Raw genomic sequence first — 27,425 nt, 5'->3', positions numbered from 1 at the left:
CTCTCCCTTCTTGATCAGCTCCCCCGCCACCACGTGCCTCCTTTTACCTCCACTCGATCCATTTGCCCAACCCAGGCACCCACTCGCCCATTAAAACAGCAATGAGCGAGATCCCAGAAGAGAGAAGCAAAAAGCCTTTCTGGTTTGTTTGTTGGCTTAAGGGAAGGGCAGGTGCTATTGGGGGGGTAGGGGGGGGGAAGGTCAGACAAGCTGGGCATTAAGTGATGGAGAGGAAGATAAGGGGAAATGGGAAGGGGGCCCACCCCACTGACACCCAGAGGGACCACTATCAGCTCTCAGAACATTCTGAGATTTCGGGGTGGAGAGAGTGGACAGCGGGGTGGGCCCCTGCCTTGCTCTTGGGCGACGCAAGAGCAAAATTCCATCCCCAGTCCCCCTCATGGTCCCCTGAGCACGGTTGAGAGTGATTCCTGAGTGCAGAGGCAGGAGTAAGCCCTGAGCATCACCGGTATGGGCCCCCAAAGTAAGCGAGAAAAACAAAACAAAAAATAGAACAGTCTGAAGTTCCAAGAGGGAAAGATTGCAAGAATTTAGGGCTGCCTGAAAATCTTCTGAGAGTTTCACAAGTACGATGACCCTTCTCCAGGCGGTGTGGTTTGCGATCTCGGAGGATCTGCGTTGTTGCAAGATTTAGAAGTTGCAAGCTTGGGGCCAATTGCTACAAGGAGAAGGAGGAAAGAAGGGAAAGAAGACAAATTCGGGAGCCCAGACGCACCCAGGGTGGCCTACGCACCACGGCGCGCGCGTTTTGGGGGGTGGGGGGGGCTTTTCAAACACGATGCAAACAGATTTCCCTCCTCTGGGGCTACAGTGGGAATCTCGGGATGCAGCCCCCCGCCTTTAAGCCGATCCCAGCCCACAGCGCGCAGCCAGAAAAGATTGTGCGGGAGGATTTCCTCTGTGCGCGGCTCCTTCCCCCGTACGTGCGAGGGGAAGCTGGGATGCAGAAGCGCACCGGTGCCAGGAATGATGTAAGTCGAGATAAAAATCCTGCTGACGCCGGGCCTTGCTCCCGCCTGCAGCTCCCCCCCCACCCACCCACCCACTCCCGCCGGGCCTCCCCACACCTCGGAGCTGAGCTGCTACGCGCTACCCGCTGGACTAGCGGCTTGAAACCTGACCCGGGGTGGGCGGGGCTGGACAAACCCCCGCCCATCAAGGGGGCGTGGCCCACACAACAGCCTCCCATTGTGGGCGTGGTCGGATCAATGCACCCGCTCATTGGTGGTGGGGCGTGGCGGGACTCGTGCCCGCCTACTGGGGGCGGGGCGGGGCGGCCTATAATTAGTCGGCGCCCAGCGTCCCCTTCCCAGCTTTTCGCTGCAGCCGCTGTCGAGGTACCGCTCGTATTCCCGAGTCCTCCGAGGGTGGCTTGGCGCCTGCTTCTCTCTGAGCCCGGCCAGCCTGCAAGGTCTGGGCCCTGGAGGCGCGCTGTTCAGGATGCTGGGGATCGTGACCATCACAGGTGAGGTCCCCTGTCCTCCCCCTGCGTGCGCTGCAGGTGGAGGAGAGCGCGTGGCTTTCAGGCGTCTAACCAGCCCCGGGCGCTGGGGTGGAGGGACGTGTGCGGCTGGGACCCCGGGATGCAGGTCACGGGGCGGAGATTTATTTCTCTCAATGGGCTTTTGTGTCCTTTACACTTGATCAAAGCAACTTTTAAGAAGAACTCATACTTGAGCGTTTGATCTGGGTATTTCTGTTGGTTTTTTTTTTTTTTTTTTTTTTACTGATAGAAATTAGCAGAAACTCAGCCAGACAAACCCAGTATTATTTAAAAAAATTTTTTTTTTGTTTGCACGAGTTTTTCTGGTAGTGGGGGGGAAGTGCGGGGGTGGGGTGGGGAGGGAGGCAGCACTTGCAATGAACTTGGACGGCCTGTCCCCTTTGCCCTGGTGGAGAGGAGAGACTCGGGCAAAATTGATACTGTGTCAGTTTCAGGGTGAATTCCATTTGCTGCAATCAGGAAGACAGAGAAAAGGCGCTCTTTGAGAAACTGCGTTTGGCATTCTGCTGCTTTTGTGGGGGTCACGCCCTGTGGTGCTCAGGGCTAACTCTTGACTGCGCTCGGGGATCAATCCTACCAGGGGCCCAGGGGACCATACTGAGTGCCCGGGATAAGCCCTGGGCTGCCATGTGCAAGGCAAGCACCCTCCCCGCTGTACTCTCGCTCCTGCCTTAACCCATCCATTTTTAGGATCCTTTAAGGCAGTAGGGATAGAGGATTTAGAGGAGAGAAATTTCAGCTTTGCTAGTGATTTCATAAGACCCTCCTCACTGTAATGCCTAGAGACAGTTGCACTGAAGCCACGAATGGTAAAAACGTACTTTTTCCTAAACTTGCTGGCTGTATGAATGGTCACCGGTTCATCCGTGCTCGGAACTAACAAGTTATGTGTGTGTCACCGAGAGAATGCAATCTCAGTTCTTACCCTTCTTGGTGTCTTGATCATTTCATGCATTTGTGTCTGAATTCTTAGGAACCTGATAACTTTCTTTTCGCTCCTCCCATCAAAATGCCATTTAGTTTTAAAATTTGGTCTTTAAATGTATACATGTTAGGGCCAGAGTAAAAGTACAGCAGGGCAATTGAGGCACTCATTTTGCATGCAGCCAGCCTGAGTTCAGTCTCCTCAGGCATCTCCTGAGTATAGTGGGTGTGGCCCTAAGCAAACAAACTACACACACACACACACACACACACACACACTTGCATTTCTGGGTATAGCCCAACCCTTCCCCAGGATGGAGATTAGAGAAGATTAGATATATGTCTGTGTATGAATTTATTGCCAGATCTCCATGTTTTCACAGAGGTTATGGTATAGAGTTTATGAAGCCTAAAGTTTTCTCTCTGACTTGCTTCTCAAAGACTCATCCTCTCTGGGAGTTTTGAATGAATCTGCGAGATTAGCAAAACTAAAAATATCTCTTACTTCCTATAGATTAGCTTGTTTACTTTGAGATTTCTGTACAATTTCCTTCCTTCCAGTGAATTCAGCTGCCCTTTGTACTATTTACCTTGCATGAAAACTTACATGATACCTATAAACAATGAAGGAGATTTAAAGCGATAATTTTTTTTTAAATAAGAGGTTGTACAATCCCCAGCACCAAAGAGTAAAATAGAAAATCTCCGCTTCTCATTTTGTGAGAACTGTTTCCACATGATTCATCTCTCACAGGTTCGAATGTGCATGTGCCCCATCTGATAGTGGCAGCCTGGGAGTGAGGTTTGTGGAGGGCCTGGGGGTGGGGGACACTTTTATGGTCAAGACGTTTTTCTGGGTGCCATTGTGGACAGTTTGATTTTATTTTATTTCATTATTTGATTCATTGGTTTCATGCTGAGTTTTTTGTGGGAAAGGAAGGTGGTCTTTGGTCCCAGAAATAAAAAGTTAATAAACTTGTTATTTGACTCTTAAACATTGTCTGGCATATTCCCAATGGAAAGACAAAAAGAGGGAAATATTTGGAGGACAAATTTTGAAAGTGATCTCTAGCAAATGAGTGGGTCTGTTGATATCGGAGTTTTACTTTCATTACAATATCCTTCAGGATATTGCAAAATTGGATACCTTTCCCTGGTAATAAGAAAGAACACAGAAAACCTTCACTGGGGCTGGAGAAATTGTATAGCCAAGAGGACATTTGCATTGCAAGCCAATCCAAATCTAATTCCTGGCATCTCATATGGTCCCCTGAGCACCCCGCCAGGAGTAGTTCCTGAGTGCAGGGCCAGGAGTGATCCAAGTCCTTTACTCTGTAGTGGCAAGTGCATATTTCATAGTGGATGGTGTTAAATTGCCTTTTCTTTTCTCTCTTTCTCTCTCTCCCCCTCTCCATCCCTCTCTCCTTCATTTTTAAATAGTTGGTTAGAGTCCTGCAAATCAATGGAAGCTTTTAAAATTGGTAGTAAGGACTAATTTAATATCTAAGATTTCTTTTCTTTTTCTTTTTTTTTTTTTTTTGAGGAGGGCACTTCTCTCCGGGCTTAATCCTGGCTCGGAGCTTAGTAATCACTCCTGGCAAGACTGGGGGAACCATGTGGGGTGCCAGGGATCAAACCAGGACCAGCTGTGTGCACGGCAAGCCCGTATCTGTTACACTATCTCCCTGACTTTTTTAAATTATTTTTATTTTGGGGGGGTTACATCCGGCATTGCACAGAGGTTACTCCTGGCTCTGCACTCAAAAATTACTCCTGGCAGTGCTTAGGGAACCATATGGGATGCTGAGAATCGAACCCGGGTTGGCCGCGTGCAAGGCAAACGCCCTACCTGTTGTCCTATCACTCCAGCCACCTATCTCCCTGGCTTTAAAAGGTTTCTTTTAACTTGGGAATTGCTTACTTAAAATGAAAGAAAGTTATCTGGGGTACTAGAGAGATATTACGGGGGTTCAGGTTCTTGATTTGCATGCAGCTGACCCCACTCTGATCCTTGGCTGCACATAGCCCCCTGAGCACTGTGCCAGGAGTAGCCTCTGAGCACTGCCAGGTGTGGCACGAACAGCCTCCTACAAAAGGGGGGGTGGAGAAGTTATTTTTTTTCTTCTAGTACCAGGTTATTGGGGGCAATGTGTTTCCGTATCAAAATTAATGGGGTGCAAGGGACTGATGAGATTTTGGTAAAACTGCTCAGGAATGAGTTTCTGATCTGAAGGGAGGAGTCGCTGTCCTTTACACTGCTTTATACTGCTCCTGTTCTGCCCTCCTGTGGCAAGACATGCAATTCGAAAACAAAGGCAGCGGAACTGGAACTGAAGCCCCTCCCTCACTTCAGGCCAGTCAGGGTTTGACTTCGAGACTAGGACAGGAGGCTGGAGCAATATACAGCCGGCAAGGTATTGCCTGGCACTGACCCATTTGGGTTTGATCCCCGGCATCCCATGTCAGATCAGACTTCTGTATGTCCTCAAGCACTGTACATGGTTCCCTGAGCACACTCAGAGTGATCCCTGAGCACAGAGCCAGGAGTAGCCCCTGAGCACAGCTGGATATGGCCTTGACCCCTCCCTGTAAATTCATTGAAAATATTAATAATAAAGTGAACTCAGAAAGATTCCTAGCACTCGAGCAAATTCCGAATTATCTACAAAACACTTCTCTACACAAATCATTTATAAGATAAAATACATAGCAGCCCATAATATCCAAAATTAGAGAGAAGGAAGGATGGTACCTGCCACTGAGGCAGGGAGTGGGGTGGGGTCGGGATGGCAGGTGGGAATAATGGTGGTGGAAAATGAGCACTGGGAGAGGGGTGGGTGCTCGAGTATTGTGTGACTAAAACGTAATTGTGCAAATGTGTAGCTGTATCTCATGGTGATACAATAAAACTTATTTTAAAAAATACGAAAATTGGGGCTGGAGCAATAGCACAGTGGGTAGGGCGTTTGCCTTGCACGCGGCCGACCTGGGTTCGATTCCCAGCATCCCATATGGTCCCCTGAGCACCGCCAGGAGTAACTCCTGAGTGCAGAGCCAGGAGTAACCCCTGTGCATTGTCAGGTGTGACCCAAAAAGCAAAAACATAAAATAAAATAAAATTTCAAAAAAAAATAGTGCATAGGGGCCGGAGGAATAGTATAGTGGATAGGGCACTTGCCTTACATGCGACCAACCTGGGTTTGCACCCCGGCACCCCATATGGTCCCTCGAGCACTGTAAGGGGTGATCCCTGAGTGCGGAGCCAGGAGTAAGCCCTGAGCATTGCTACTTATCCCCCCAAAAGAACTAAGATGCCAGAGCCAGGGAGTAGCTCGAAGGCCTTGGGCACATAACCAGATGGTCCCCTGAGCACCCAGGCTGGAGTAGTCCCTACGCTACACCAGGTGTGCCCCCAAAGCAGGGCTTGGGGAGGTCAGTCAGTCAGTGGGACATGGAACGAACAGCCTCTAACAGCTAGAGTAGCTTTCACCCGCAGGAATCCTGCCAAGAAGGATGCTTGACCCCTTTCATCGTGGAATCTAGGTTTCTTTCGGTGGTCTGCCCAGAAGCCGTCTGTGGCGGGCCGGGCCAAGGAGGCGAATATCGGCGACTAATAGTTAGTATTGGTCGTGCGCTCCTGCGTGCCGGGACACGGCGCCTGCCCGCGGGGTGTCGGACGGAGAGGAAACATCTGTCTGGTCCAGACAGGCTCGCTGAGAACTGTCACCTGTTCGCTCCGGTGCAGGTTTGGCTTCTGAGCGCAGACCCCAATTAGACCGCGCTCCTTGGCGGTTTTGCGGTTAATGAGCATTAGAAGTGGGCGAGCCGGGTGTGTGGGATAGAAGGGATGGATTAGAATGCAGGGAATTCCTGGCACACTGCCCGGGCAATGCTGCAAATCAGGGCAGCCGAGTTAAGCAATTCCAGATGCCTGGGCCAGCAGGCCGCGAGGCAGGGCTCCTATGTGTGTGTGTGGGGGGGGGGGGGGGGGGAGAGGGGGGGTGAGCCCCTGCAGCGAGGGGCTAAAGACCCCACCCCCACCCCGTTCCTAGACAAAAATGATACGGCCCAGCACAGCGCAAAGGGGCTTTGCTCATGGGACACTGGGGTTAGGTCTTCATACTGCATGGTTGCCCAAGCTGGTGATCTGGAAGCCAAAATAGCAACAGTGGAAAAGATTTCCCTGGATTACTGAAGTGGGATCCTGAATTTTGGATATATCTGTATTCTAAAGGAAAAGAAATTAAGTGGCACTTCTTTTTTTTTTTCTTTTGGGTTTTGGGCTATACCCAAGGGTGCTCAGGGCTTAGTGCTCACTCTGCACTCAGGAATCATTCCTGGCAGGGCTCGGGACTGTATGGGATGCCGGGGAGCAAACCAGGGTCAGCCACGTGCAAGGCAGGTGCCCTACCCACTGCACTCTCCATCCCTCCCACCTACCCACCCCCATTATACCCTCTACCATTTTGTGGTATATGGGTCTTTAAAACTTGGGAGGTGGGAGATGTGTTATTTTTTTATTTATCTTTAAAATTTTTTAATTTAGATTTTTGTTAGTGAAACACCATGAGGTACAGTTGTAGACTTACAAATTTTTGTGCTTGGGTTTCAATTATACAATGATCAAATACCCATCCCTCCCCAGTGCCCATTTCCCACCACCACGGATCCCAGTATCCCTCCCACCCCCCACCCCCGCATCCCACTATACCTCTGTGGCAGGGTATTTCCTTTTGTCCTCTCTCTCTTATTGGGTGTTGTGGTTTGCAAAAGAGGCAATGGGTGACAATCATTATTTAGTCTATAGTAGATGTGTTATTTTTGCCAGCAAAACGATAATATACTTTTCCGAACACTTTTTGTTTTTTGCATTGTGATGAACTGGATGTTGTTCTGGGGATAAAGGTTTTTCTAAATAGGAAATTCTAAATAGGAAAATGTTAGTGATTCTCAGCCCAAGTGAGGTGTCTGCTCGTGCAATGATTGCAGGTCCTGATTTCCCATTCCTTAAATACACAACTTTTCAGGGTTGGAGAGCAGTAGTACAGTGGACAGGACACAGCTGACCCCGCTTTGATTCCCGGTATCCCACATGACCCCTGAGCATGGTCAGAAACAATTCCTGAGTGCAGAGCCAGGAGTAAACCCTAAACATGGCTGAGTATGACCCAAAAACCTAAAAGAAAAAGATGCTTTTCTTGTATTTCCATGTTCATTTGATCCCATAGGGCTGGAGCAATAGCACAGTGGGTAGGGCGTTTGCCGGTGGACCCGGCCATCCTGGGTTCGATTCCTCCGCCCCTCTTGGAGAGCCTGGCAAGCTACCGAGAGTTTTCTGCCCACATAGCAATGCCTGGCAAGCTATCTGTGACGTATTCGATATGCCAAACACAGTAACAATAAGTCTCACAATGGAAACGTTACTGGGCCCGCTCGAGCAAATCGATGAACAATGGGAGGACAGTGCTACACAGTGCTTGATCCCATAGTTGTGACTCTAACCTAGAAAAGGCTTATGAGGGCAGATAGCTCCCATATATTAAAAATCACTCAGGGCATTATTTGTAAAGATGTGTTAAGGGTAAGAGAAGCACAGAGGTTACTGCGTTTTCCTTGCACATGGCCACCCTTGGTACCATGTACCAAGCAGAGGCCAGGACAAGGCCCTCACCACTGTCATGTGTGGCCGAATGCCCCACCCACACACACGCACAGTATTTCTTTTAATTTTATTTTCAATCATGTAATGGAAGGTAACTTATACCGTTAGTCCTTAAACAATAAAAAAGTCAGGGTGTTCACCCCATATCACCAACAATACACAGGGAACTGTGGACAACCAAGCAGCACTTAGCATGCTACTGATTAGACATCCTATCAGTTACACAGTTAACACTCAGTTATATGTTGTATATATCATAATCCTATTCCTACAATAGAGAAGGCAAAGGAACGTGCTGGTTTTTGTGGTGGTGGTTTGGTTGTTTTGTCTTGGGGCTACACACAGTAGTACTTAGGGGTTCCCTGCGGTACTGGAGGGCCAAGCCCAGCTCCCACATGCAAAGCCTGTGTTCCGCCCTGCGTCATGTCCACTTTGCCCCCAAAGAAGACTTTTATTTTGGGGGGGGTGTCACACTCGGTGATGCTCAGGGGTTACTCCTGGCTCTGCACTCAGGAATCACCCCTGGCGGTGCTCAGGGGACCATGTGGGATTCTGGGAATCAAACCTGGCTCAGCCACGTGCAAGGCAAACGCCCTACCTCTGTGCTCCAACCCCAAGAAGAAGTTTTTTAAGAAAATCACAAGTGGGGCCAGGAAGGGAGCCCAGTGGGCATAGCTTCCCCTTTGCACACGGGAGACTTGGGGTTCAGTTCCTGGCATTGCGTGCTTCCCAGAACGCTGTCAGGAGTGGCCCCCAAACAAAGCAAGCAGCCAAAGGAAAGGAAAAGCACAAGGAACAGAAAACAGGCGGCCAGTGCTCCGCTCTGCTCTATCTTTTTAAAAACGTTCATCAGTCATGTTGACACCAGCGGGGACCGTCGGTGGCTGGCGCGTGGCTGTGACTGAGTGAACACAGGTGGCAGGGCCGGCGTCTCAGAGGTCCAGCTGCTGGGGTTTAAGGGTCAGCTGTAATAAGTACAAACACAGCGACAGGCGTCCCCTCCAGAAGGAATGTGCTTCTGGGGGTCACTTTGGTCCACTCACCTCCTGCCCTGGCCACTTGTGTGTGCCCTTTTTTGTTTTAGAGGAACCCAGTGGTCTCGGCTCAGCCCATGGGACTGTGCTGAGGAAGTCATAGGAGACTCCTACTCCGTGCATCTCCCCGAGAAGACACTGTCTAAGCCTGCAGACAAATTAGGATGAAGGAGCCAGAGTGATAGTCCAGCGGGGAGGGCATTTGCCTTCCACGCGGCTGACCCAGGTTCGATCTCCGTCATCCCATATGGTCCCCCGAGCACCGCCAGGAGCAATTCCTGAGTGCAGAGCCAGGAGGAACCCCCTAAGCATCACGGGGGAGACCCAAAAAGCAAAAAAAATGAAAAAAAGAAAAAATAAAGGAGAGGGACTGGAGATTTAGTGGAGCAGGTGAGGCACTTGCCTGGTCTGGGGCCAACCCAGGTTCAAGCCTGGCACTGTTTATGGTCCCCTGAGCTCCAGCAAGAGTGAGCCTGGAGCACAGAGCCAGGAGCAAGCCGAGACACAGCCACGTGTGGCCCCAAAACAAAAGTCAGTTCATCAATTAATTTAAAAGGGGACAGTTGGGGGCATGGAGATGGTTCAAACCCTTGCCCTGACATGAGGCCACCAGGAGAGGTCATGGAGCACAGAGCTGGGAGTAAACCCCGAGAACAGTTCAGGGCTTGAAATGCTGGTGTGGACCGAGCTGGCGGCTCAGAGGGCTGGACGAGCACTTACTTTTCAGGCAGGAGCCATGGGGTCGCTGCTTCCCTTCCCCCTCGCCCTCCCCCCCAAAAAACACCAGTGTGTAGCCCCAAACACACACACACACACACACACACACACACACACAATGTTTATGGGTGGGACCAGAGCAATGGGTAGTTGTCTTGCATGCAACCTAACCCAACAGGGTTCCATCCCCGGCATCCCATATGGTCCCCTGAGCACTGCCAGGAGTGATCCCTGAGTGCAGAGCCAAGAGTAGCCTCTGAGCACCACGGGCTGTGATGAAAAATAAAGAAATGCTTCTGCAGGCTGGAGAGATGGTGCAGCAGACACGGTTCTTGTGTTCCAATTCAAGCATGTGTACCCCCAAACCCCATCAGTAGCGATCCCTGAGTGTAGAACAAGAGGGAGCCCTGGGTACTGCTAGGTCAGGCTCAAAAATTGTTTTGAAAGGTTATGTTGGAGGTCAAAGAGGTCAAGTAAAATGGAAGTGTGTTGTTTGGGAGGTCAGAACTCACAGGGCAGATGTCTGTTCCTGTGTCTGGAAGTCCTGAAGGAAAGAAGGGTGGAGTCGGGAAAGCTGACCATGGTCCAACACTGCCCTCTGCTGTCCACAAGCTGCAGGGGCTTTGCACCATCACAGCCTTCTGCAGTGAGGAACTGGACCAGTGCCAAGTGTCTGACAGGTGAAATGGGCTGGACAGACTCTGGGGGTTCTGAGTAACTGACCCCAGGACGCACGTGTGCAGATACCAGTGGTCCGGCATGGGTTGGTTAGCCCCAACTGTCTGCATGTGGACACCGGCAGTTTACAGACTGCTTGTGGAATGGGTCAAAAGTAATTAAAAGTCAGTCTAAAGAAAAGAAAGGAGCTGGAGTGATAGTCCAGCTGGAAGGGCATTTGCCTTGCACGCGGTCAACCCCGGTTCGATCCCTGGCATCCCATATGGTCCCCTGAGCACTGCCAGGAGTAATTCCTGAGTGCAGAGCCAGGAGTAACCCCTGAGCACTGCCAGGTGTGACCCAAATCCCCTGCCCTCTCCCACCCAGAAAAGAAAGAGCCCACAAACCAGCCCTCCAGGGTGCATTGAGGTGGCTTTGCCCCCTGATGGGCCTTTGAAGGAAGCCCTCCTCAGGTGAGACACACCAGCAGGAACCTAGGAAACTTCCAGGGCTGATCTGTCCCGGTCTTCCCTGTAGCCCGGACCAGGGGGCTGTGGGTTAGCTGCCCCTTTACACAGACCCGGCAGGAGCAGTCTGCAAGGCTCTACTCAGGCCTCCTGCAGTTGTTGGGGTGAATCAACCATCTCCACCTCTGTTTTCCGCATTTCAGTTTTCTGTGCTCGTTCATGCTAATTTTATTTATTTATTTATTTATTTGCTTTTTGGGTCACACCTGGCGATGCTCAGGGGTTAGTCCTGGTTCTGCACTCAGGAATTACTCCTGGTGGTGCTCAAAGGACCATATGGGATGCTGGGAATTGAACCTGGGTTGGCTGCGTGCAAGGCAAATGCCCTACCCGCTGTGCTATCACTCCAGCCCATTTTCTTTTTTTTTTTTTTTTAATTTTTACTAGTGAAACACCATGAGGTACAGTTTTGTAGACTTACAAATTTTTGTCCTTGGGTTTCAGTTATACAATGATCGAGTACTCATCCCTCCACCAGTGCCCATTTTCCACCACCATGGATCCCAGTATCCCTTCCACCCCCCATCCCTCCATCCCACCCTGCCTCTGTGGTAGGGCATTCCCTTTTGTTCTCTCTCCTTTTGGGTGCTGTGGTTTGTAAAAAAGATATTGAGTGGCAATCATGTTCGGTCTATAGTCTACTTTCAACATGCATCTCCCATCCTGGGAGGATCCTCCCAACACCCTTTATGTGGTGCTCCCTTCTCTATCTGAGCTGCCTTTTCCCCTAGCGTGTGCAACCCATGGAGTGAACCTCCTGGTACTTATCTCAGGCTATTCTTGTTATATTTTGTTACTTTATGTTCCCCAGATGATCTAAGGAAGTTTTAAAAGCAATACATTTTGGGGTGGGAAGTGCCCCCTGCCTTGCTTTGGGGACAGGCAGTGCCAAGGATTGAAATCTGGGACTCCCAGTAGCCCTCTGAGCCACCTCCCAACCCCTCTGTTGTTCTGTTGTTGGTTTCTTGGGATTTTATTGGGGGGAACAAGAGAGGGGGCACAGTGGTCCCACCAGTGATGCTCAGGGGTTACTCCTGATCTACCCTCAGAAAACACTCGTAATGGGGATGGGGGCCGTATGTGGTGCTGGTCAGCCCTCTGTACTTGGGGCTGGCGCTGTCTTACAGCGAGGAGGGTATTTGCCTTGCACATGGCTGACCTGGGTTCGATCCCTCACACCCCATATGGTCCCCCAAGCCAGGCCAGGAGTGCTTCACACCCCCCAAAAATCCATGTACCATTAGGAGTGATTCCTGAGTACAGAGCCAGGAGTAACCCCTGAGCACCTCCGGGTGTGACCCAAAAAGCCAAAAAACACCTCTGTACTAGTTCTCTTATTTCTGTGCCCCCAAGTGGCAGCAGCGCAGGGTGTGACCCAAACTGATAATAATAATAATACCTTCTGTATTATTTCTCTTATTTCTCCGCCCCCAAGTGTTTTCTAAGCGTTTTCTGCTTAGAAAACACTTGGAAGTCGGTTTATTCTAAGAAGTCCCAAAACCTGCCCGCCGGCGGGGCCGTGGGCTCCAGGTGGGCGACACCGTCCCACCCCCAGACTCGGTGACTCTAAAGAGCAGATTTGCAGGCACCGCAGAGATACACTCCAGCAGAACAGACAGCTGGCCTTGCTCGCATCTGCGCCCCCCTTGTGACCCCCAGCAACCCCGCCACCAGGATGGATCCCTGACGGCGCGCCCCATCCATCCCCTTCCCAACGGGAGCCTTGGGGATGCCAGCCCCACCCCGGCCCCTTTCTCTCCCCAAACTCAAGGAGGTGAAGGGTCCCCCCCCCCCACCCGGCTTGCGCAGCGTGCGGTGGGGCTGGGCGGGGGTGGGGGCGCGAGGATTCAGCTTTAACAGCGTCCAGTAGCGTCCTGCTGTGTCCAGAGACCCCCCACCCCCACCCCCACGGGGCTGCACGGAGACGCTGCGCCCTCTGTGACGCGCGCGCATCACGCTGGGGTGGGGGGGCCCAGGGGCCGCCCCACCCCCTGTCAGCTCCCAGGGCCGCCACTGGGAGTGTCCATCCAGAGATGGGGCAGCGGGGGGCGGACGGGTGGGCCTCCAGGGCCTCTGTCGGGCAGCCCCTGCCGGCCAGCGCAGCGCGCCATGCCCTGGTGGAGTAACCTTTGCTGTGAGTATCGCCCGGTCCGCTCCCCTCGACGGCTCCCGCCTGCACCCCCTTCCCCAACCCCACCCCGGGCTTGGGGCTTTCCAGCCTCCTCCTCCTTCTCCTCCTCCTCCTCCCCCGGACTCGGCCTCCCTTCATGGCTGGAAGTAGGGAGGAGGAGAAGGTGTTAGGACCAGGGACCACCCCCGCGCACCCTCCCACCCTCTGAAGCTTTTCACAGCAGTTGGAGTTCTGAGAAACTAAGCTGCACCGGGGCCGGGTCATAGGCAGAGTGGCAAGGAGGGTCCTTCAGCTGCAGACCTGCCCTCCCAAGGGCTTGGGGTCCCGGGTGCCCAGAGTGAACCCAGAACCCAGAGAGCTTAGCACAACATTGCATAGTTTAACCCCTTATTCCTTGCAAGAAAAAAAAAAGATACAACCCACAACTCAGAAAGATTCCAGCTTGGAAGGAGGCTTTTCTTGCCTTGTCCGAGGTTGGCCTGGGTTCAGGCGCCCCCCCCCCCCCCCCCCCCCCCCACACACACACACTCCACAGGGTTTCCCAGGTCTCACAGAACACTGCTGGGTGTGGCCTAAAACAGAAAGGAAAAAGGAACTTCCTGGCCGGAGAGACAGTACAACGGGGTTGCAGAGAACTGAACTTGGTTCAGTCCTCGGCATCCCATATGGTCCCCCAGGCCTGCCAGGAGGCGTCCCTGAGCGCAGAGCCAGGACTAAGCCCTGAGCACCACCAGGTTTGGCCCCAAAACAACAACAGAGAACTAGCAATAGTGTTTGGTTCTGTCAGCTGGCAGGAGTTTCTCTTTGTCTCTCTAGTTTGACTGGGAACATTGCAGTGACCCCATGTTTTTTGTTTTTTAAATTATTATTTTTTTTTTTGCTTTTTGGGTCACACCCAGCAATGCACAGGGGTTACTCCTGGCTCTGCACTTAGGAATTACTTCTGGCGTTGCTCAGGGGACCATATGGGATGCTGGGAATCGAACCCTAGTTATCCACACGCAAGGCAAATGCCTTCCCCGCTGTGCTATCGCTCCAGCCCTGAAAGTTTTGTATTTTATGAAGTAGTTCACAAGATTTGATTCCATTTAATATTCAAACACCAATCCCACCACCATGACACCTTCCCACCACCATATTTCGGGTGTTTCTATCCCGAGGAGGACCAGAGTGATAGTACAGTAGTAGGCCGTTTGCCTTGCACGCAGCCAACTTGCCCGACCTGAGTTCGATTCCTCCGTCCCTCTTGGAGAGCCCGGCAAGCTACCGAGAGTATCCCGCCCGCACGGCAGAGCCTGGCAAGCTCCCCATGATGTATTCGATATGCCAAACACAGTAACAAGAAGTCTCACAATGGAGACATTACTGGGCCCGCTCGAGCAAATCGATGAACAATGGGAAGACAGTGCTACAGTGCTTCTATCCCGAACCCCAGTCCCTGCCCCAAAGCAGAACTGAAATAATATAATATTTCCCTCTGAGGTTGGTTGCCTCCTACTCCAAATGCCATCAAATGTGGTGTGGTCCTCGTGGACTATGGGGTAGGGTGTGTCCTATGAAGTGTCCAGGGAAAGGTTCTCTCATGGGTGAGGCTCGGCCGAGTGTCTGGAGTGCTGCCGTGAGCATGGGTGAGTTCCGGAGATTTTCAGCTGCCGGGGCTGGGTCCCTTGGGGTGGGGAGGGGTCTCACCCACCCCCCTTTAAGGCGCCCCCAGTGAAACAGCCTGGTGTGGGGTCCAGCGGCACAGTTATGGCAAGCTTCATGTTGCTTCCTTCCAGGAGAGAAGGGCATATGATCTGGATGGTGGCCGAAGACGGTATTTTCTGGCACCAGCCAGGGGTGGCTTATGGGTGTGACTGTTGAGTCGCTGGAGATGAACCCATGATTTTTAAAAAAAATATATAGTGTCTCCAGGGACCCAAGTGGTAGTACATTGATAGGGTACTTGCTTTGCACACGAACCACCTGGGTTCAATCCCCAACACCCCCCTATGGTCTCCAAACCCATCAGGAATGATCCCTAAATGCAGAGCCGGGAGTAAGCCCTGAGCATCGACAGGTGTGGACTCCCCTAAACCCCTCCCCCAAAATAGTGCCAACAAGTGAAACACAGACTTAGGATCTTGGAAGGAAAGGAGGGGGTGGGGAAGGAGAGTTCCATACCATCGCTCCTGCTGTGTTGGCAAAACGCGTCCTACAGTGGATTCTAGCGAGGTTCAAGAGTTTTGTGGTTGTGCTTGCTGATGGGAAATGAAGCCTTTATTTGTTCATTCTTAGAAAAATGGGATTAGAGTGTGGTGATGGGCTCAGCCTTTTTCTCCGGTGTAGATCAGTGAGCTCAGCTGCCGTTCAGAGGCGGGCCCGTCTCTCAAAGTGCTGGGTGCCTTCGCAGAAAGTTCTCTTGAGTGTGTTTTTGTAGTTTGGAAAAACATGTAAGGTCAATCCTGGAAATCACTTAAACTTTCAGATTTGATTATAAAAAGATTTACAATAAGAACAAATGGAATATTAGAATATATATGCATACATGTGAGCCCGGCAAGCTACCGAGAGTATTCCATATGCCAGACACAGTAACAACAAAGTCTCCAATGGAGACGTTACTGGTCCCGCTCGAGCAAATATATATATATATATATATATTTTTTTTTAGGAGGGTGCAGTGAGATAGTATAGCAGGTAAGGCACTCTGTGGCTAACCTGGTTTCAATTTCCCGGGCACTGCCAGGAGCAAGCCCTGAGCACTGGCAGGTAGGACACCAAAACCAAAATATATAGAATGATTATTTAAATGTACTGGGGCCAGAGAGTAGGACGTTTGCCTTGCACGTGACCAACCCAGAATTCAATCCCTGGCATCCCATATGGTCCCCTGAGTACCACCAGGAGTAATTTCTGAGCGCAGAGCCAGGAGTAACCCTGGAGCATTGCCAGATGTGGTAAATTATAAAAATTATATAAATTATGTTTATATAATTTATAATTTTATAGCACTGCCCTCCCATTGTTCATCGATTTTTTCGAGCGGACACCAGTAATGTTCACAACAAATTGTGAGACTTGTTATTGTTTTGGCATATCGAATACATCACGGAGAGCTTGCCAGGCTTTGCCATGCAGACAAGATACTCTTGGTAGCTTGCCGGGCTCTCTGAGAGGGGCGGAGGAGTCGAACCCAGGTCGGTCGCATGCAAGGCAAACGCCTTACCCTCTGTGCTACCGCTCTAGCCCATAATTTTATAATTTATATAAATCATATAAAATTATACAAACTATTAAAAATATAATTTTAATATTATTTAAATTATAAATTTTTGATGAATATCTATTAAATTTTTATAATTTTTCTTATGAATATATAGAAATAATATGTGTGCATGTTATCTATGATTTATTTATTCACTCCCCTTCCCTGTTCTTTTTTGCTGTTCAGATTCACACACCAGCTCACACACCCCTGATGGTGTAGTACTAGAGATTCCATTCTGCAGCCCTGGGGGGTCTCGAATAGTGGCACCAGCAAGATAGCACTTGGCACACTGGGGCAGTGCTGGGGATCGAACTTGTGGCTTTCTGCTAACCAGGCACTCAAGAGAGAGACAGAGACAGAATAGTTTATGTATACTTCTGCTACAGAAGAATTATACCTGTTCTCTTTTTGGGGGGCATACCTGGTGGTGTTCAGGGGTTACTCCTGGCTCTGTGCCCAGGAATCTCTCCTGGCAGTGCTCAAGGGACCATATGGGATGCCGGGGATCAAACCGGCAGTTGGTCACATGCAAGACAAATGCCTTCACCCGCTGTGCCATCTCTCTCTCTGGTCCTCACTGACCTATTCTTAAGCCCCCCCCCCCCCAACAGACTTGGAGCATTTTCTCCCCCTTTCAGAAGATCATACATGCTCATTTTCTTTTAAGTTTTTGTTAGTGAAACACCATGAGGTACAGTTGTAGACTTACAAATTTTTGTGCTTGAGTTTCGATTATACTATGTTCGAGTACCCATCCCTCCACCAGTGCCCATTTCCCACCACCACTAATCCCAGTATCCCTCCCACCCCCCCATCCCCCCATCCCACCTTTCCTCTGTGGCAGGGCATTCCCTTTTGTTCTCTCTCTCCTTTTGGGTGCTGTGGTTTGTAAAAGAGCCATTGAGTAGCAATCATGTTCGGTCCATAGTCTACTTTCAGCACGCTTCTCCCATCCTGGGAGGATCCTCCCAACCTTTTATGTGGTGCTCTCTTCTCTATCTGATACATGCTCACTTTGTTCTGTTTTGTTTTAGAGTCACACCCACAGTTCGGGGGTCATTCCTTGGGGTACTTGGGTAGCCATGTAGCAGCCAGGCATCCCAGGGGCAAAGCATGTGCTCCAGCCTCTGAGCTGTTCTCTGGCCCAGATTAAACATGCTCTTTGAAAAGCAAAGGAGGAGACCCTTAGAGTCTAATGCTGGAGGTCTGAGCTTTTTCTCCCTGGGAATAGGTGTGTCGTGTCATGTGATTGGGTGGAAACTCTTAAAGTGAATCACAAATGTGTGGCCTGCAGGATTTTGTTTCTGTTTGCGGGGGTTGAAGTCACATCCAGTGTTGCCCAGGGGCTACTCCCACTCGCTGCTCGGGGACCTTGCAGGTCCGGGGGTAAACCCAGGGCCTCTCACTGGCGAAGCACGATCCCTTTGAACACTCAGGCCCTGTCGTGACTTTCCCCCGCAAAGCAGAAGGAAAATCCTTCAGGGAGTAGACCAAATCCAGAGCGTGAGGCCGTGGTTTCACAGCATTCTCTGTGATGTGGAAGTCTTTTTTTTTTTTTAGCTAAACTATTCTTTTTACTTATTTTAATGTAGATAAGAGCCACAACTGTTACTACAGTCCTAGAATTAAAATTGGTTATGTGAGATGATTGCCACTCAATTCCTCTGTTGCAAACCACAACACCCAAAAGGAGAGAGAGAACAAAAGGGAATGCCCTGCCACAGAGGCAGGGTGAGATGGGGGAGTGGGGGGTGGGAGGGATGCCGGGACCCGTGGTGGTGGAGGATGGGTGCTGGTGGAGGGATGGGTACTTGATCATTGTATAACTGAAACCCAAGCACAAAAATTTGTAAGTCTACAACTGTACTTCATGGTGTCTCACTAATTTAAAAAAAACTGGTTATGTGACAAAGCTCCAGTATTGAAATCGATAAAGATAATTAAACTTTGTTACATGGGAAAGTTGTTATATAACTCATCACAGAGTTGTTCAAGCCCTTGCCCAAGCTGTTTGTTGCTAGCTGACCCTTCTGTGTTAATTGGTTTTGTTTGTTGAGTTCAGTTGGTGTCTTTCACTTTCCCATCGAATTTGCTGTGGAATTTCAGTGTTGAGGAATTAAGAGGGGTCCAGAGACTTCGGGGTCTCTAGTCTGGGCCAGTGAGGGGGTTGTAGATGGGCGTGTCTGTGTGGTGGGCGTGGCTTGTGGGTGGGGCGTGGCTCTTGGGTGGGCGTGGTTATTGGGGTGTTAGTGGCTGCTAGAACTATCCCAGATATAGGAATTGGAGGAGGCTGCCCACCCAGACTCTGAGAAGATCCCAGAGCCTGGACACCACACCGAGGTAGCTGCAGTTATTGGCAGTTTGGCGTCTTTGCAGAGAGTATTTGTGAAGTGGTGGAGTTGGGCCCTGGGCTGGCTGCAGTGGTGGGGTGTGGGGGCGGCGGCAGGGCGGGGACTTGGCTCGCCCTCTTCCTGGAGGTCTTTTTCTATACTTCCAGTGCTGCTCGAGATGCTGACGTGACGATCAATAGGAATCAGCGCCCCCCAGCTCTCGAATGGCCCCCGGGGCGGGAGGTGGGGGGTAGTCACCATACCAAGGCCAAGCTAGCCTGGCGGTGGCATTAGAATGCCAGCTTAGGGCCGGAGCGGTAGTACAGTGGGGAGGGCATTTGCCTTGCATGCAGCCGACCTGGGTTCGATCCCCAGCAGCCCATATAGTCCCCCAAACACCGCCAGGAGTAATTTCTGAGTGCAGATCCAGGAGTAACTCTTGAGCATTGCTGGGTATGATCCAAAAAGCAAAAAATAAAATAAAAATAAAAAATAGAGTTCCAGCTCAGCCCTGCCTGCCCCACTGCAGACTCAGAAATGCAGAGAGAGTATAATGGTAAGGCACTTGCCTGCCTTGGACACATAGGGTCAATCCCCAGCACCATGTAGGGTCCCCCAAGCCTGCCAGGAGTGATCCCTGAGCTCGGGGCCAGGAATAAGTCTGAGAGTGGGGGTGGGAGTGAGGGAGAGCCGGGGAGTGGTAAAAAGTCCCAAGACTCTGCAGGTTTCCTCTCCAGATAGCCCCGAGTCTTGTCTTGTTTGAAAAGGAACAACAAACCTTCCAGGACCTCACAGCCCAGCCCCACCCCGGGCAGTGCCAAGAGGGCACTCATGCCTGGCACATGCCCTCTATCACTTGCATTTTGTTTGGTTTGGGGGCCATCCTGGCTGTGCTCAGGCCTGACTCCTGGCTCTGCTCTCAGAGGTCACTCCTGGTGAAATTTGGGGTACCAGGGGTTAAACACGGGTGTGGTGCCAGGGATTGAACCCAGGTCTGCTGCGTGCCAGGCAAGCGCTTTGCCTGCTGTACTATCTCCCAGCCTCTGTCTTGCGCTTGTAAACTTCCATGTACAGTGAAGAGAACCTTTGAAACTGAATTTTTGTCCGTTTGGGGCCCTTCTGAGTAGTGCTTGCCCCTGCAAGGACCTGAGCTAGGCAAGCTCCACAGTTCAGTGAAAAGACCTGAGGGTGCCATACTTCTTGGGTACGGTGGTGCTGGGGAGAACCTGGGCCACTCTGGCGGTTCTGGAGGGACCCAGTGATGCTCCCTCCAGGGGACTACATCATGCTGGGATTCGAACCTGGGTCTTGTGCATATTATAGGCTAACCACTGTATATCCTCGCCCCGTCCCAAAGGTGAATTATTGAAGATGATTAGAAAGAAGCTCTTTAGATGTACTCACGGAGACAGGGTCCTTATTCATGGCTAGTTCTGGCCTTCATGTGCCATGAAAGAATGTATTTTTTAAAATTATTTATTTATTTATTTTTGCTTTTTGGGTCGCACCCGGCGATGCTCAGGGGTTTACTCCTGGCTTTGCACTCAGGAATCACTCCTGGTGGTGCTTGGAGGGACCATATGGGATGCTGGGAATCGAACCCAGGTCGGCCGCGTGCCAGGCAAAGACCCTACCCGCTGTGCTATTGCTCCAACCCCGAAAGAATGTATTTTAAGCAGCCGGGTGTTCTTCCAGTGTGTCAGGTTTCCGAAGCAGTCACCGTTTTCTCTCTTGTCTCTCTCCGCAGTTGGACAGAGAGAGGCGGAGGATGTGAGCGAGACAGGCTCGGAGAGAGAGATGGCCCTGAAACCCCCGGTGGCCGACGACCTCGGGAAGGACGGGCCGGAGGAGCTCCCCGAGATCATCGAACCGCTCCCCTCTTCCGAGAGCAACTTGGAAGAGCTGGCCCAGGCCCCCGAGTCCCAGAACAGCGACGTGGGCTTTAAGAAGGTGTTCAAGTTCGTGGGTCTCAAATTCACCGTGAAGAAGGAGAAGAGCGAGAAGTCGGACACCGTGCATCTCCTCACTGTCAAGTCAGAGGAAGGCGAAGGGGCCGGCGACCACCAGGAGGCCGGCAGGGAGGCGGAGGAAGCATCATCCGCCAAAGAGAGCGAGCTGAAACAATCCACAGAATTCCCCGAAGAGGCCCAGAAAGAAGCCGGGCAGCAGAGCACCCCACAGCCGGTGCCCCCCTCCGAGTCAGCCCCGGCTGCAGCGGCGGTGGCCGCGGCGGGGGTGGCCGAGGCCGGCCCAGAAAAGCAAGATCCAGAGCCCAGCGCACCCCCCGAGCCGGCCATCAGCCCCCCACCCAGCGACTCGGCCTCGCCCTTTAAGAAGTTCTTCACCCAGGGCTGGGCCGGCTGGAGGAAAAAGACCAGTTTCCGGAAGACCAAGGAGGAGCAGCTAGAGACTTCAGAGAAGAGAAAGGAGCCAGAGAAGGGAGAGGCGGAGGAGAAGGAGAAGGTGCAGGGAGACCTCCCCGAGGAGTCCCCGTGCCCCCCGCAGGGGACCCCCGAAGCCCGATTGTCTGCCGAGTATGAGAAGGTGGAGCTGCCCCTGGAGAGTGGCGCCCCGGGCTCCCTGGAGGGAGAGAGGGCGGCCCCGCTGGCCACGGAGGTGTTTGATGACAAGGTGGAGATCGTGGCCCAGGTCCACGTGAGCACGTCGGAGACGCCGGCCGAGGCACCCACGGAGCTGGTGGACGCCCAGCCCGAGCCTCTCCCAGCACCGGAGAGGCCAGAGGAAAACCAGGAGGAGTCCCAGGAGGAGGCCGCCAAGGGGCCGGGGACCCCCCAGGAGCCCCCGGCCACGGAGGCGGAGACCGTCGCCAAGCCGGATGATGATGGGAAACCCGCGGCAGCTGCACCCGAGAGCATCGTGAGTGAGGTGGACGCGGTGGTCGCGCAGGAGGCCAGCCGGGCGCAGGGCAGCCCCCTGAAGAAGCTGTTCACGAGCTCGGGCCTGAAGAAGCTGTCGGGGAAGAAGCAGAAGGGCAAGAGGAGCGGCGGGGACGAGGAGGCCGCTCCTGACTCCCCGGAAGAGCCCAAGGGCGAGAGCTCAGCATCCTCCCCCGAGGACCCCGAAGTCCCTGCGGGCGACCTGGCGGCGGCGGCAGCAGCAGCAGCAGCAGGAGAAGCCGAGGAAGGAGCCACTTCGGACGGCGAGAAGCGGCGCGAGGGCGTGACACCCTGGGCATCCTTCAAGAAGATGGTGACGCCCAAGAAGCGCGTGCGGAGGCCCTCGGAGAGTGACCGGGAGGAGGAGGGGACGGAGAAGGTCAAGAGCGCCACGCTGTCGTCCACCGAGAGCGCCGCGTCCGAACCGCCGCCACCCGAGGAGGAGCCCCGGCGCAAAGTGGACACATCGGTGTCCTGGGAGGCCCTGATCTGCGTGGGGTCATCCAAGAAGAGGGCCAGGAAGGCGTCCTCTTCCGACGACGAGGAACCGCCCAGAGCCCAGGCTGGAGACAGTGCGAGGCCCGAGGAAGTGGCCCGCGAGGACCAGGAGCCCGGGGATGCTGCAGGGCCGGTCCCCACCGCAGGGCCGCCGGTCCAGGAGCGGGGAGCTGCCCCCGCGGCCACCAGCACCAGCACCAGCACCGGCCCGGGCGGCGCATCCCCAGAGCCGGCCAGCAGCCCGACCGAGGGCGACGGCGTGTCCACCTGGGAGTCCTTCAAAAGGCTGGTGACCACGCGGAAGAAGTCCAGGACGAAGCTGGAGGAGAAGCACGAGGACGCGGCGGCGGCGGGGCCCGAACGCGCGGCCTCGGAGACGGAGGCGGCCCGGGAGGAGGCCTGGGTGTCCATCCGGAAGCTCATCCCGGGCCGCCGGAGGAAGAGGCCGGACGGGAAGGCCGAGGCGGCGGCGGCGGCAGCTGCGGGTTCTGCCGACGCAGCGGACGACGACCCCGACGTGCCCGCCGTGGTCCCCCTCTCCGAGTACGACGCGGTGGAGCGGGAGAAGCTGGAGGCGCAGCGGCGGGAGGCCTCGGCCCCCGGGGGGACCCCCGCGGCCGTGCACGTGCCCCAGGAACTCAGCCAGACGCTGGTGCACACGGTGGTGGTGGACGTGGTGGACGGTGCCCGCGCCGTGGTCTCTGCCGCTGCTGCAGAAGAGCGGTCCCCGTCCTGGATCTCGGCCGCGGTGTCCGGCCCGCGGGACCCCACGGACGGGGATGTGCAAGGCCAGGCCCAAGAGCCTCTGGCCAGCGAGATGCCCGCAGAGGATGCCCCTCTGCCTTGCGGCGGCGGCGCCCAGGACACCAGCGAGGCCGCAGTGACCAGCGAGGCCGCGGTGACCAGCGAGGCCGCGGTGACCAGCGAGGCTGTGGTGACCAGCGAGGCCGCGGTGACCAGCGAGGCCACAGTGACCAGCGAGGCCGACGGCATTTCCGAGGCCGTGACGGCGCCCGAGAGCGTGGCCGCCTTCGGGGCGGAGGAGGCCACCGAAGTGTCCGGCGCCGAGGAGACCGCCGAGATGGTCTCTGCCGTCTCCCAGCTCGGCGACTCTCGAGACACCACCGAGGAGGCCACCCCGGTTCAGGAGCCCGAAGGTGGCCTCCCCGACCCCGAGGAGCTGGAGCGGCGTACCCAGGAGGTCCTGCAGGCGGTGGTGGTCGCGGTGGGCCAGGCTGGGCGCCAGGAGGCTGCGGCGGCGCAAGACCTGACGGAACCCGAGGCCGAGCTGCCCGAGAGTGGACCCCAGCACCCCACCGACGGGGCTACCCCAGAGTCCGCGGAGCTGGCTCGCCCCGACGGTGGTCACACTGAAGGCCCCGATGGGGCCAGAGCTGAGAAGCCACTGGAACCAGCCCCCGACTCTGCCGATACCCTCACGGACAGCGAGACCAACAGCAGCACCCCCGTGGCTGAGGTGGACAATCTGGGGGCTCTTGACAAGCTTGTGACCCCCAAAGACGTGCCTCCGGCTGCTCCCAGCACTCAGCTCCAGGAAGGGGCTCCAGAACTTTCCACAGCAGCCGAGAGTGAGGGCTCCGGAGAAAACGCACCTGGCCAGCATGTGGAGTCGGCTGCAGAGGACCTTCCCCAAGAAGCCAAACCCCTCATGCACCAGGAGGAGAAGGAGGAGGAGGAGGAGGAGGAAGCGGACAAGCCCCCCAGGCCCGGGGAGACAGGGCTGGAGCCCCCCGAGAGAGGAACAGCCCTGGAGGGAGGCCAGGAGGAAAAAGAGGCCCAGGAGCTCACGCCCAGCCCGCCACTCCCCTCGGACCAGGAACTCCTCCATCCGGCAGTGGCAAGCCCCGTGCCTAGCCCGGAGGCAGCGCTGGTGCTGGTGGCCGCGGCCGTGGAGGAGCAGGTCTTACAAGGAGCCATGAAGATTCTCGAATCCCAGGAAGAGGAGGCTGGCCCGGAGGTGCGGGCAGCGTCGGTGCCCGTGCTCGAGTCTCTGGAAGCCCAGGACGTCGTCAGCGGCACCAAGGATGGGAATCCAGGCCCGGCGCTGGGGCAGAAGGTACCGGTGAGCGTGGCCGGCCAGCAGGAGGTCAAGGGCCAACAGCTAGTGGACAGTGCCCACCTAGACGCGGCCTCGGGTATCCAGGCCCAACCTGTCCCCGCCGATGGCCAAGCGGCCGTGGAGAAAGAAGTGACCCCACAAGCTTCAGCCCCTGAAGAGACCCCTCGGGCCAGCACCCCCAGAGAAGGGTCCCCCGGAGAGCAGGCGCACTCCCCAGACGGCAGCGAAGCGGCAGAGAGAGGCCTGGCCTCCCCGCCTCCCGGAGAGCGTGTCCTCCCGGCCCAGGGAAAGAAAGCCACCGCCGGAACCGTGTCGGGGATGGAAGGCGAAGGAGAGCAGCAGAGTGGGGGTCTCGAGACCCCCGGAGGCTCCAGCCGGGCGTCCCCCGATACCAATGAACTGACGCTGCAGGAGAAGGAAGACGGGCAGGTGGAGGTGCGCCCGGAAGGAAGCGCACCGAGAGAATGCGGAGACGGGCAGCAGCCGCAAGCGCAGGAGAACCCCCAGAAGCAAGAGCAGGACCCCGCCACAGCAGAGCTCGCGGATTCCTAAAGCGTCAGGTGAGGAGGCTCCTTTAGAGATAGTGTCTTGGGTCTGGAGTGATAGCACAGCGGCGAGGGCATTTACTTTGTACACGGCCGACCCGGGTTCGATTCCCAGCATCCCATATGGTCCCCCGAGCACCGCCAGGAGTCATTCCTGAGTGCATGAGCCAGGAGTAACCCCTGTGCATTGCCGGGTGTGACCCAAAAAGCAAAATAAAACTAAAGGCTTTGCTGTCTCCTTTAAGAACTGTGTCCGGGGGCTGGAGCGCTAGCACAGCGGCTAGGGCACTTGCCTTGTACATGGCCGACCCGGGTTCGATTCCCAGCATCCCCGATGGTTCCCCCAAGCACTGCCAGGAGTCATTCCTGATTGTATGAGCCAGGAGTAACCCCTGTGCATCACCGGGTATGACCCAAAAGCAAAAAAAAAAAAGTGTCTGAAAAAAAGAAGACTTAAAATAAAATTAATATTCTGAATTTTTTAAAAAAAAAGTAATGTGGAGTTCATGCTCAATTCAATCATCTTCATCAATGACTGAATAAATAGCAGTACTCCTACATTTAAACTGTCCTCCCATTGTTCATCGATTTGCTCGAGCGGGCCCAGTAACGTCTCCATTGGAGACTTTGTTGTTACTGTGTCTGGCATATTGAATACGTCACGGGGAGCTTGCCAGGCCCTGCCGTGTGGGCGAGATACTCTCGGTAGCTTGCCAGGCTCTCTGAGAGGGGTGGAGGAACGAACCTGGCTCGGCCAGGCTGGCTGTGCGCATTTAAAAAACATAATTAAATAAATAAGTAAAGACAGTGTCTGTCTCGGCCGCCGCCATTGTACAGTGGGGAGGACGCTTACCTTGCACGTGTCCGACCCGGGTTCCATCCCCAGCACCACAAATGGTCTCTGGAGCTCATCAGGAGTGGTCCCTGAGCACCTCCAGGTGTTGCCCCGAGACCAAACAGAAAAACAACCAAAAAAAAAAATGGGTTTGTCTCTTTCCCTCTCTCTTCTCCCTCTTGTTATTGGTTTGTTTCGTTTATCTTTTGTTGGGGGGCCCCACCTAGCGATGCTTGGGGCTGAAGAGATAGTATAGTGCGTCGAAGCTTGCTTTGCATGCAGCCAAGCAGAATTTGATCCCCGGCATCCCATATGATCCCCTGAGCACCACCAGGAGTGATTCCTGAGTGCAGAGCCAGGAGTAAGTTACCCCTGTGCATCGCCAGGTGTGACCCAAGAGGGGGAAAAAAAAATCACCCAGCAGTGCTCAGGGTTTAGTCCTTGCTCTGCACTCAGGGATCACTCCTGGTGGTGCTCCAGAGTGGGGTGTGAGGGAGCAAATGGGATGCCGGGATTTGAACCAGGGTCGGCCACAGGCAAGGCCCAAGTGCCTTCCTCACTGTCCTATCACACCAACTCCTGAATTTTCGTTTCTGACTTCCTCCCGCAGGCCACCGTCAGCTACAGGACCAGAATGTGAACGAGAGGAGCAGCAGGGACCCCCTGCAGACCTGAGACCCGCCCCCCCCATCCCCCAGAACTCGGGGCTCTGAGAAGGGGTGACGGCCATCGTGTTTCGCCGAAGCCCCGACAATCCTGAGGCTTCTTCAGGAGCTCTATAGCCATGTACCGCTCCCCCCTGCCAAGACCAACTGTATTCTCCTCCCCTCCCTCCCCCCCCGCCCCACCCCGTCACATACAGCGTTTCTGATTTAAGGCTCTTACCTGGGAACTGGAGTTGGCAATAACCTAGTTTCTGCTTCTCAAACTGGATGATCCGTCTCTTTGTATTTATATGTATGTTTTCAGCCCTCCTCTTCCTCCTCCTCCTCCTCCTCCTCATATCTATTGTATATTTTTTTTTCTTACTAAGGAAATGTGTTAATAAGGAAAGGCACCATGTACTGCATATCTGGGGTGGGTATCCCTCCCCCACCCACCCAGGGTAGGACGGAGCATGGATCCTTGGTGAAGTGCAGGGAAGATTGCATCCATTGTGCCCGGCAGAAACAGCATCCAGGAAATGAAATTCCACATCAGAAGAGCGTGTCTTCTGTTCACATTCACTGACGATTCGATCTGAGTTTATTGAGCATTTATGCTGAAACCGGCCATGTTCCTCTCATGCAGTGTGCTAAGAATAAAAAGCTTTTTTTAAATTTTTTTTTTTTTTTTGGAAATCCCACAGAATGTTCCGATAGTTACTGTGAAATGTTCCAGTGCAGTGGACGGTGGTTTTTAGTAGCCATGGACTTCAGTCTTTCCTCTTGGTTGTTGCACAGGGAGAGGCGTTCCCTGCAAGAATTGTTTCGTGTTATGAAAGAGAATGACGACTCCGGTGTTCAATTCTCTTCCATGCGGGACCAGACGCGTCCCATGAAAGGAGGCAGGTTCTTGTCAGAGGGTATTGGATAGATGCTGCATCTTGACTTTGCCACATTTATTATGCTCACTCTTTTTTTAGAACAATATTGCATTATGTCGGGTTGGATACTTTGTGATTTGACCACCGATTTAAATAAAATCTTTGCTTCACTTAGATTTGCTGGTTTTATTAGCTGTTAGGAAGCCTCCCGGGCCATGTTGACTGCGTTCCAAAAGCAAGTCACGTAGAACTTTCTGAGGCAGTGACCACTTTATAGGGGGTTGGTGC

The 27,425-nt window shown here is 53.6% G+C and overlaps 1 protein-coding gene across 1 annotated transcript; it reads left to right on the top strand.

Moving 5' to 3' along the window:
• Positions 1-1,368: 1,368 nt before the first annotated feature.
• On the top strand, positions 1,369-26,434 carry AKAP12 (A-kinase anchoring protein 12). Its single transcript, XM_056126320.1, has 3 exons — positions 1,369-1,486; positions 20,505-24,792; positions 26,223-26,434. Exons 1-2 carry the CDS (start codon positions 1,462-1,464, stop codon positions 24,782-24,784), a joined length of 4,305 nt encoding a protein of 1,434 aa, XP_055982295.1. The 5' UTR covers positions 1,369-1,461; the 3' UTR covers positions 24,785-24,792; positions 26,223-26,434.
• Positions 26,435-27,425: the final 991 nt, after the last annotated feature.

This window comes from Sorex fumeus, unplaced genomic scaffold, assembly GCF_029834395.1.
Source record: "Sorex fumeus unplaced genomic scaffold, SorFum_2.1 ptg000061l, whole genome shotgun sequence".
Lineage (NCBI taxonomy): Eukaryota > Metazoa > Chordata > Mammalia > Eulipotyphla > Soricidae > Sorex > Sorex fumeus.
Note: the sequence above shows the minus strand (reverse complement) of the source record. Positions and strands in the feature narration are given on the sequence as shown.

Excerpts from the sequence above, each read along its gene's own strand:
- AKAP12 (XM_056126320.1), top strand. The coding sequence starts at position 1,462 with ATGCTGGGGATCGTGACCATCACAG. Across the intron at positions 1,487-20,504 it reads GGGGATCGTGACCATCACAG|TTGGACAGAGAGAGGCGGAG; the intron begins GTGAGGTCCCCT and ends CTCTCTCCGCAG.